This window comes from Drosophila virilis, chromosome 4, assembly GCF_030788295.1.
Source record: "Drosophila virilis strain 15010-1051.87 chromosome 4, Dvir_AGI_RSII-ME, whole genome shotgun sequence".
NCBI classification, from domain to species: Eukaryota; Metazoa; Arthropoda; class Insecta; order Diptera; family Drosophilidae; genus Drosophila; species Drosophila virilis.
Window position 1 is genome coordinate 4,450,454 of NC_091546.1, and position 11,291 is coordinate 4,461,744.

General features: G+C 35.6%; 1 protein-coding gene across 2 annotated transcripts in view; it reads right to left on the minus strand.

Annotated features, from left to right (window-relative positions):
* Ugt301D1 (UDP-glycosyltransferase family 301 member D1) overlaps positions 1 to 11,291 on the minus strand; it is a 43,530-nt gene that overhangs the window by 14,592 nt on the left and 17,647 nt on the right. The window contains exons 1-2 of one of the 2 annotated variants that reach the window (XM_002052771.4): positions 5,037 to 5,176; positions 1,772 to 2,024 (exon numbers count right to left, since the gene is read on the minus strand). In XM_002052771.4, the coding sequence (XP_002052807.1) occupies positions 1,772 to 2,024 (253 nt within the window). In that variant the 5' untranslated portion in view covers positions 5,037 to 5,176. Of the gene's footprint in view, positions 1 to 1,771; positions 2,025 to 5,036; positions 5,177 to 11,291 lie in introns of those variants that run through there. The other variant, XM_015173057.3, reaches the window with a different exon arrangement.

The following is an 11,291-nucleotide window of genomic DNA, read 5'->3' on the forward strand; positions in this document are numbered from 1 at the left end:
TCGTTTTGGAAAGTCATATCTCCGCGCGGAGTTATGTCGATTTGGAACGTCATATCTCCGCGCGGAGCTATTACCCGAGATATTAATAAAATCATCGAAAGAGTTTCGATTATCGCAAAACCTCGATTTTGAAAAACAACGTGATGATTTTATGGAAGGTTATATCGCTGGAGTTATGTCGTTTTGGAACGTCATATCTCTGCGCGGAGCTATTACCCGAGATATTAAAAAAATCATCGAAAAAGTTTCGATTTTCGCAAAAACCTCGATTTTGAAAAACAACGTGAGGATTTTATGGAAGTTCATATCGCTGGAGTTATGTCGTTTTGGAACGTCATATCTCCACGCGGAGTTATGTCGTTTTGGAACGTCATATCTCCACGCGGAGTTATGTCGTTTTGGAACGTCATATCTCCACGCGGAGTTATGTCGTTTTGGAACGTCATATCTCCGCGCGGAGCTATTACCCGAGATATTAATAATATCATCGAAAAAGTTTCGATTATCGCAAAAGCCTCGATTTTGAAAAACAACGTGATGATTTTATGGAAGGTCATATCGCTGGAGTTATGTCGTTTTAGAACGTCATATCTCCGCGCGGAGTTATGTCGTTTTGGAACGTCATAACACAACATTAAAAATTAAAAAAAAAAAGTTGACTTTACGAGCGAATCGGTTTTTTGTCTACAACATTTTTTTTTAACAAAACGATGTTTAATTTGCCTTGAATGCCAATTGATGGTAGGGATCCGTACGCATTCAAAAATGTATAACATTTTAAAATCAGACATTATTTACCCGAGATATTTAAAAAATCATCGAAAAAGTTTCGATTATCGCAAAACCTCGATTTTGAAAAACAACGTGATGATTTTATGGAAGGTCATATCGCTGGAGTTATGTCGTTTTGGAACGTCATATCTCTGCGCGGAGCTATTACCCGAGATATTAAAAAAATCATCGAAAAAGTTTCGATTTTCGCAAAAACCTCGATTTTGAAAAACAACGTGATGATTTTATGGAAGGTCCTATCGCGGGAGTTATGTCGTTTTGGAACGTCATATCTCCACGCGGAGTTATATCGTTTTGGAACGTCACATCTCCGCGCGGAGTTATGTCGTTTTGGAACGTCATATCTCCACGCGGAGTTGATTTTCGAGCCGAACTCGATTTTGAAGAAAAACGTGATGTAACCCCTTATCATTTTGTCGATTTGGGTCAAAATTTAGATTTTCATTCTGTTGATGCCAATCGATAGTACTGATCCTTACAAGTCGAAAATGGTATAAAACTCCAAAATCGGACATTATTTGGCAGAAATATTCCAAAAAATCAAAAAAGGTTGACTTTACAAATTTGTTCGTTTTTTGTCAACAATAGTTTGTAACCCATCGATGTTTAATTTGTTTGAATGCCAATTGATGGTAGGGATCCATACGCATTCAAAAAGGTATAAAAGTTTGAAATCATACATTATTTACCAGAGATATTCAAAAATATATTCAAAAATGTTTCGAATTTCGAACCGACCCTGATTTTGAAAAAAAAACGTGATGGGTCAATATTTCGAATTCCCCTTTTTTAATGCCAATTAGGCTACTCTCTTAGATCTGAATACAGATCTTAGATCTGAGAATATAGAAGTTTTGTGCATTAAAAAAGTGCTTCACATGGAAACTTCGTGATCAGATTTTGACAGAATTCTGGCTTAATAAAAGCTAAAAATTCGTAGATTTTTTACTAAGCTTTACTTTAGTTGGTTTATACTCACAGTGCTTGGGTATGTCGAAGATGGGATTGAGTATTATCTCAGTTAGATTCTCATGCGGCGTCTTTGTGGGATGATTATTGAGACTTGTCACCTGATGTCCACGTTGAAGCAGGTTGCGCTGGAAATGCTCCAGCCACATCCAGTGACTGGGCGCCGGAAAGGGCCCCATAAATAGTATACGATATGCATTGGCGCTCAGTCCACATACGGCCAGTACTCCGAACCAGAGTAAAGAGCTCGATTGCAGCTGCATCTGCAACGGCAATTAAAATGTCAGTTATGAGTGCCAGATTATCATTAATTCCGTTTCATTTGCTGTACTTAGTTGCATTTGTATATTTGCATAAACGAGCCACATTTGCATGTGGATTAATGTTATTTGATTAAACATGCGATACGCAAAATGACAAACATGATATTGTGTTTCCTTATTGCCATAATTTTACTGTACATGTAATCAAGTAATATTCTTTACAACCTCAGTTAGGGTATTCGATTTAAGCAGGAAATGTACAACACACATTTAAGGAGACCTACCCTATCAATATGCTTCTGCTACAAACAAGTAACTGACTGCATTAACATCTATCTGTTTCTTTGAGAACTAGTCTCCCATTAATTTTGCTAATGCGACTTGTTATACAATATTTTTTGTATTCATTTTTAATTTAAGTCATTAAAATCACATAAAGTGTCTATTTTTCTTTGTATAGCTAAAAAATGGTTATTATAATTCTAACATCATGTTCGCAAGCTAATTACGAAATCTTCTTCGATTCCATTAGGCAAATAACATATATTACATACGATCAGAATTATCTGCCTGTCAAATATTGTAAATTCTTTCTTTGCTTTTTGTCAAAACTTGAAGATTCTTATTTCTTTTGAACAAGTTTATAATTTAGGTATAGACATATATTTAAAAGTTAATATAAACATTAATTTACTGACAAATATTTCTCGAAAGTATCTATAATAAATCCCTAGAAGCATTCGTTTTGCTAACGTAGCCTTACAAAATATTTCAATATAACACATAATATTTTTCTTAGGATATTTTCATGGAAAATTTTTTGTCATACTTAATTCCATATTCAACAGTGTTGAAAAGCGGTTAATAAAATATTTAAATACAGCAAACCACAACTTGAACTTTAAGAAATCGTTTCTTTTTAATTTGCATGTTCTATCTGTCGAGTGGTCACTGTGCCATCTTGATAAAGACCAGCATCCACGATCCATTAATATGAATATAATTTAAATATATTTTTAATAATTTCCCATTTTCACAGTAAAAGTCGACTACTTAATTTGAATGTTCTTTATCTGTCATACTTTGGCAAGGGTATTTGATTGTTCGGATCTATTCTATATGTTCATATTTGATCTGTCTTGTTTCTGTTCTTGAGCAAGTGTTCGATTTAAACGTTTGATTGAAATGCAACAAGTAAATTTCATCATTTTAATATTATTCATTTGATTTATGAATTGTGCATAAAAAAGCGAACTAGGCGGGACTGCATTCTTATTGGCACTCTACTTATATGGCTGGACACTAATTGGGTGTGCTGCTACTTCGCATTGCCAGAGCAGATTACAAACGAATGCCAATTGACAATAAATAGTTTAACTTTTAACTATTAGATAAACCAATTGGATAAACAATTAACTTGCTTTCGTTTGAAATATTACAAAAACACAAACAAGAGCTGACACAACACTCTGGAATTTATTAGCTCAAATTAAATTCGGGCTGCGCCACAAATAAATATATAAATATATCAACTTGTATTGTTTATTTAGGTGTCGCTCGAGAAAAACAAAAGTAAATAAAAAAAACATTGTACTTTGGTCGAAAGGTGGCTAAGCTAAAACATAAATTAAATGAAGCGCTAGTCTCGCAATGTACTCAAATGTACAAATACACATACAAATGCATATAGCTTATATATCATGTAGAGTCATAAAAGGTATATATTACGTTTCGAATGACTTTCTTCCTTAAACCCCGCAACAGATTTGTTTGCATTAGTGTTAAGCCTAATAACAGTAATTTATTATTCGCAACGGCCTCTAAGCACCTGTTCAGATCTCTAGACTCTGCCAAGGTTTTCTGTTCTAAGCCGGGCTGAAGCTTCACACATAAATGCCTCTATTAGCCTCTAATTGGCTAATTAGTTAACAATCTGTTGCAGCTTGGAAAAATCTTTATTCAAAAAGTACAATTAAAAAGGGCTAAAGAAGAGGCATATCTTTTATATATTTTGCTCGGGGGTAACAAATTGAAAAAACATAAACAAATTTATTTGCAATTTAAACTCAGCTCCTGATTGATTTTTTTTTTTAAGTCTGAAAATGAAAAACATTGTTAAAATATGAGACAATCAATTAACACACTTAAATACATATATTTTACTTGTCTTTAATATATTAAAATTCTTTTAATCAATAATTGCGGCTCAAACTAGTTCAGTTGGAATATTCAAATGAAATGTTGGAATGTTCGATGCATATTTTCAAAAATTAGTGTCAGTTTTTATTTTTTAATTTTAGAGTTTATTTCGTTTAATTATTTAAAAATAATTGTAAATTTATTTGATTAAAGCAAAGTATATATTTTAATAATGATTTATTTTTAGTTGCCGCTTATAAAATTATTTAAGTATAGCTTACAAAGCTAACTTTGTATTTTTTTTCTAATTAATTTGAATTTTATTCTTGTCGTTGTTTAAATTTATTCAATTAAAGCTGCTTCAAAGAGCGAACTTTTTTTTTTCATTTAAAATTATTTAATTAAATCAGTAATAAACCAATGATTATATTTGTTTTAAGATTCATTCTAGTTTTTTTGATATAATTGGTTAAATTTATTTAATTGAAGCTTCTTTACAAAGCGAAAATGTGTTAAGTGTTGAACCATATAAAAAAAATAGAATTTTTGAAACTTTTAATACGTCTTCCCTTCCGAAAAAAAAAACACTTCAGGAAGTCTGTTCAATTTATTTCACAATATTTTAAATATTAAATTTAATGGTATTAAATTATTTTATATCAGCAAAATTTCATTGCAATTCTTTTGGGGTTTTTTATATAAAATGTTTGTTAATATTTTGAAATATCTTTCTCTTGAAACTTGATTTTAATCCATTTTGATATATGCATTTATTGTTGCCTTAATAAAAAAGCAAAATAATTGTTTGTTTCATATATCTAAATTATTATTAGTATTATCGTTTTAATTAGCACATTTTTTTTTTGTTATCACCTTTGTTTTTGTGTACTAAAAGCTTGAGATAGACGAAATTTTGTTGAAAATAATAAATGTTTGTATTTAATTTGATTAGCCGCAATACGCGTCCGCTGCTCAGCAAGTTGCGGTTATCACTGACCGAGCACAACGCGAGCACCTTAACTTTTGCTTGAGTAATCAGCGCAGTCGACGTCAGCGTCGGCATCGGAGTCGGCGTCGACGACGACAGTAGCGGCGGCATAAAGCAAAACGCAATTCAAGACGTTTGGCGTGCGCGCGAGCAAAGTCAAAATAGGCACAATAAATAACTGTTTCTGTGTGTTTGTCTATGCTTTGTGCTTTTGCGCTGATCGAGAAACCGAATGCAGCCCTGGCGCGCTGCGACGTGCGAATATGTATTTGAAGCGTATTTGTTGTACTTGTTATTGTTTATTTGTTTTGCTCAGTGATTCTCCAATTATACATATGCATGAACATGCATACAATGCATTATTGTCGCAATTGATTGGCATGCACACACACACACACACACACACACGCGAAATCACAGCTTGCCAAATAATTGCAGTCGAACTGATCTCAAATTGTGCGAATGATCGATTGATTGAACACATGTGATTGATGCACGTGTCAGACGGATGATATTGCATTTAAATATACATTTCAAAATTCGGTTAGGTGGTTAACTTTTTAAGTAATAAAAGGTATTGTTAACCAGTTATGTGTCATGCCATTGAACTTTTTTCACAAAGATGAATGGACTTGTTTCGCCTTTCAGTTTATTTAATGATTTGTGAGCTCTTTAGCAATGCATTTAATGGGCCAATATCTGGCTTACGAATACTCTGTCGTTATACTTAATGTTTTTTGAATGTTACTAAGTCCCATTTCAAAAAGCAATTATTTTTTTGACAGCTAATTAAACAATGTTTCCTTAAGATAATAAAAATTGATATTTCCTTAAGATAATACGAATTTATTATATATATTTTTTAGGTATTATTAATTGCCACATAAGGTATTATTAATCGCCTGACATAAATATTTATGCTTAAGTTATAATTATATTCTTACAAATATGCGTATTGGTAAATTTAAGTGAATGCTAAGCTATTTACCAACACTGTAAACGCCGACACGCATTCACTTGACTCTTGCTGAGGTCACGCTTTGCATACAGCTCAAAATATGCAAAAATAACGAAACTGCATGCAATAAAAACTTGTTGAACGAGAAGTAAATGCATGTAAAGTAAATTAGAGTGTTTGTTAATTGAAAAAAAAAAATAAAATAAAATAACAATCAAGCAAATTTTGTAAGTGATAATTTAGGCTTTGGATTACACCAAGTAACACAGCTGCATATTTTTTTTTTAGCAAAATAGGAAAAACCTGTTTCACGTTACGGAATCGGGATTTTCCTCGAAACATTAACGTTAGCATTTCCTTTTCGGTGGAAAACGCTATTGAAAATCACTTGAGCCAAACAATTGAATTGAAAATCGTGCGCTGATTTGATGAACGTCAACGCAATTAAAAAGTTTTAAATATAATTCCGACTATTTTAGCTTAGGCTTGCGACATTTTTGAGTACAAACAAAATGCAATCTGTTGATAAGCTGAAAGCTGTTTAAATTAGGCAAACATAGACAGCAGATAAAACAAGTCATAAAAAAAAAACAATTTATAGAAAAGTCTAGCTGGGAGTGCACGACTCGGAGATACCCTGCAACTAAGCTAATGTGAAGGGCATTTCTGATTTCTGCTATAGGAAAAGATATACTTAGATAGATCGACAGCTTGTCCCGTGGTCGGAGATGCTTTCTCCTGCCAGTTACAAATATCCGCACAAGAACAGTATACCCTTTTTCACATATTTTCAATGGGTTCACGGTTTAACAAATATGAATTATGATTTAATGCATTGAGATGCGCACCGAGAGGGGCAGTAAAAAGCATTGCCGACAACTGCTGTGTCGCCACCAAAAATACCATAAAAAGTCACATGTAACACAAGGAAACAAATTAAAGATAAATGTAAAACAAGACCCCCAGAGCACAACAGAAGACGCCGAAACATTTCAATGAAAATTGGCACGCTTCAATGAAGCGAGCCAGAAGGAAACTGCAGTGCGACGATAGGTTTTCTCGGGGGCCGGGACGGCGCAAGGGGAGGCGTGGGCGATGATGGACTGCCCAGCCCAAAGCTATAGAGAGCAGACCAGCCCAGCCCAGGCCAGGCCAGGCCAGTCCAGACCTGATTCCGACTCTGACTCTGCCAGCGAAAAGTTCATTCATAAGCAGCCAAGACACAAAATGTTGCCACGGTGCAATGAAATTGAATTGCGTGCAACGAAATGTGTCCGAACAACCGAAGAGAACGGTCCAAAGAGCGCGTCCCGCCAAACGGTGGCATACAGATACTTTGTAGCCAAGATAAATTGGCCACCGAATACCAAGAGATCTGCGATGTGTAAAAAGAGAGCGCATCCAGAAGCGGATGCTTTAAATTTACAACTCATTTGCAACTGAATACATATTGATTGGGAATGTCAAAATTGCCCTTACCATAACTCGAACTCTCAAATTTAGTTAAAACTTAAACAATATTCATGACTAATAACATAATTGCCATGATTTCATCTCTATATAAATTGTTTTTAAGGTAATCAATTCTTCTGTCAAGAAACATAGCAAAAATATAAGGAAATAAAGTTAACAAGTCCGTGGTAAATGCCTCTACTATTCCGAACATTTTAATATTATGTATAGTAGAAAATATTTTCCGTTTTTGTTTATTTATAAGTAAAAATATGATCTAAGCCTTATAGTGATTATATAATATTACACTGTAAAGAAATCGGTTGAAAAATAAATTGTTATACAGCAAAAATCTTTGTTTTCTATGATATTTTCTTCAATCTGGAAAACCGTAAGCCAAGGGAATAATATCTTCGGTGTGCCTAATATATCCTTACTCTCTCGTTTGACTTCAGACTTCCAAAACTCTCCCAAATCCAAACAGATTTTTTTCTGGATTAAACTGAAATTTTCCTAAGCTCAAAACAAGATTCCATCATATTTCGCTTGCTTCTCCAATTTTATGTACGAATGAAATGTGGCCCCAAAATACTAGATAAATTCCTCTCTAGCACTTCAAACTCTTATGAGGTGCAAACTACAAGTTTTTAAAATATTTATTATCAATTGATGTTCAATTCGAGCCCACGCACCTAGCTGGATACATCTGGTTGAGCCCAACCCAAATCCAATAAAGCTCACCCAAAAAAAATCGAACAATTTGTTAGTTTGCGCCAATTTAATGTTTACTTTGCACTTCGAGCCCAACGACCAATTTGGGCAAATCAAACAGATACGCATTGAGCTATTAAAAATAAGAACCTTTGTCCGATGCCATTTGTATCTATTTGTACGTGTTGCCATTCAGGGAACCAACCAACCAACCAACCAACCAACCATCCATCCATCCATCTATCTAACTATCAATTAAGCCAGCTCGCGTTTTCCCAGGCGCGCTTTAGATAAAGGGAAACTCAGCACACACACTCAACGCACACCACGCACACACAACACACACCCCAACAGAACCCAATCCCAAAATGATGACACTGCCGATTTCCACGGAAGCAAAGCGCATGGTTCCCATTTGTTCTGTGGCGTTTCGAGCGGCAATTAAAAATTTTTACCGAAAGTAAACGTTGCGCATGATTAGCGCACGAATTCGAGAATTTGAAGCAAATATTTTTTATTTTAATACCCTGTATTCTGTGGAAGGGAGTAGGAGAGGTATATGGAAGATGCGACTTCATAAAATATACATATGTATTATATATTCTTGAATCATAATTAAGCATATTAAGCCAAAAAACTGGTTTTTTTCGATAACGCCGCTCTTTTTCCCAAAAACGATAAATATCGAGTTGCAGCAAGGTTTTGAAGCATATTTTTAAAAAGTGCAAGAATAAATCATATTTTAGTTCTTGATGTTCTTCACCCACTCTTCCAATATATTGTTCTGATTTTAAAAATAGATACATTATATAAATTATATACACATTTGAGTGTCTTTTTCAAGATCGGACAATAAGCAACGAAGTTATTTAGGAATACATTTGTCATAATGTGCAAGAACAAGCCCATTCATGAATGTGGATTGCTTAGCATTTACAGGGTATACGCTCTACTTGTTTTGTTTTCAGTTTCGATCGGCGCCCGCATCGTTTGATCGGGGCACAGAACACTGTCAGCGGGTGGTCGGCGACGACAGCCGCTCGTCCAGACTCAGACTCAGAGTTCGAGACGTGGACATGGACGTAGATAGTTTTGTAATGGGTTGTTAGAGCGGGGCGGGTGGGAGAGTTTGTTTTGGCAGGCCGTAGACAAAGTTGACGTACAGGCAGCTGTCAATGTGTCAATATTAATTTAATATGTCAAAAATATAATCATACGCAATTTTAAATTGAGTTATAAGGGGACACACGAGACGCCTCCTAATAGAGCTGTAACGGGGTGGAAAACTGAAGTGCTTCGAGAACAGAATTTGAGAAGGATACGAATCGACAGCATGTTCGTACAATCTGCGCCACTTTAACTATCTACACAGACTAGATAAAACCCAGCTTAAATGAAAATCAGCCATGACAATGGCCCAGAGCATTTTCCGAAGCCCAAGCTATAACAATTTGTTAATGAGCAAATTACATGGTATTTGTGTATAAATGCCAAGTTCATTACCTACGCGAGTGCATAAATTACAGAGTGAGGCACACACACACACACACATAGGCACACACTTTAGTTACACGCCCTAAAAGTGATTCACTGAAGAACGCCCCCTAATTTCTAAAGAATTTCGAGCGTATAAACCAAGTGATAGGCCAAACAAAAAAAAAAAACCAACTATAAAAACTGTTGATGCGTAAAAGGATGTGCCCTTTGCGTAGGTAAGTGTAAGTGTGTACTTATCATTTCCTTTCGAGATATGTCGCAGGGTTGTCAGGTTTAAAAAATAAATTACATTTTAGATTTGAAAGAAAACTATCTCTAAAATAGAATTGGAGAATACCACGTTCATAATACAGGCAGCTTAAGGGCTTAACTACTTTGACAACATTTATGTTGAATTTTTGAATTTTTAAATGATTTTGTTCTAAGTGTTGCTGAAGCTTTCTTTTGGGTCACATGTGAGCACTACGACGGGGTCTTGGAAAATTCGACCTGCAAGTATGGAAAAACGGTGCTCAAGCTTATCTAAAAAAAAACATCAACAATGACAGAGTCATATAATTGTGCTATGCAAACGTGACGACACGAGCCTGCATGGCTTAGGTGTCTGAGCGTCTGACTAACAAACGCGAGGTCGCCGGTTCAAACTCAGCAGCAATTGTGAATTTTCATATTTGTTTAAAGGGCAAAGACACGTGGTGGGAGTTTCAGAGGCTTTGTATCTGGCTGGGATCAGGTAATTTCTTGTAGTATAGTAATATATTATTCTTATGCAACTCTGGTTTCAGCAACTCTCTCGCTGGCACATAGTTGAACGTGGAAACCCTGTCTGCACATGCAACTCTCGACAACTCTGTCCCGACTGCAATTAGAGTGGCACACGTGTGCTCGTTCTTACCCCCGGCTCCTCATATGGGTGCTTCGTTCGTGTACATCTGAGTATATATTCTAAACAGTTGACTTGTGCATGCGGCTTTATCGCCGATTTGGTTTTTGAATATTGCTCGACGCATTGGGAAGCAGTTTTTGGATGGCACTCGCGGGCGGAGACTCCCTTGTGCAATTAGGAAAAGTGCAGTTTTATGTGTTTATTTTTACATGCCACACAATATGACACAGGCAGGCAGGCATAGCGCACAGCTGTGTGGCCTAACCCAGATACATGCATATTCGATACGAGCATATATGTTTATATATGTATATATATGCATATCGTTCAAGTAGTCGCCCCTCCGGGTGCCACTCCTGGAGCCGTTCCAAATTGTGCGTGCAAGCAAGTCGTTCGACTTATCACACCCCGAACTATGCTCTAAGGGTTGCGCAGATGAGTCCAAGAGCAGGGTGCGGGGGCGTGTAAGCGATATCGAACACAAACACACACACACTCGGACACACACACACAGCTGGCGTGTGTGTTGCACTATCTTTTATTACCGACTTTTCCATAGGTATATTTTTGATTTTCTGCATTTATTGTAATTTATTAATGAGCGAATGCCTTTGGCCGCCACACTGATTTATGGGG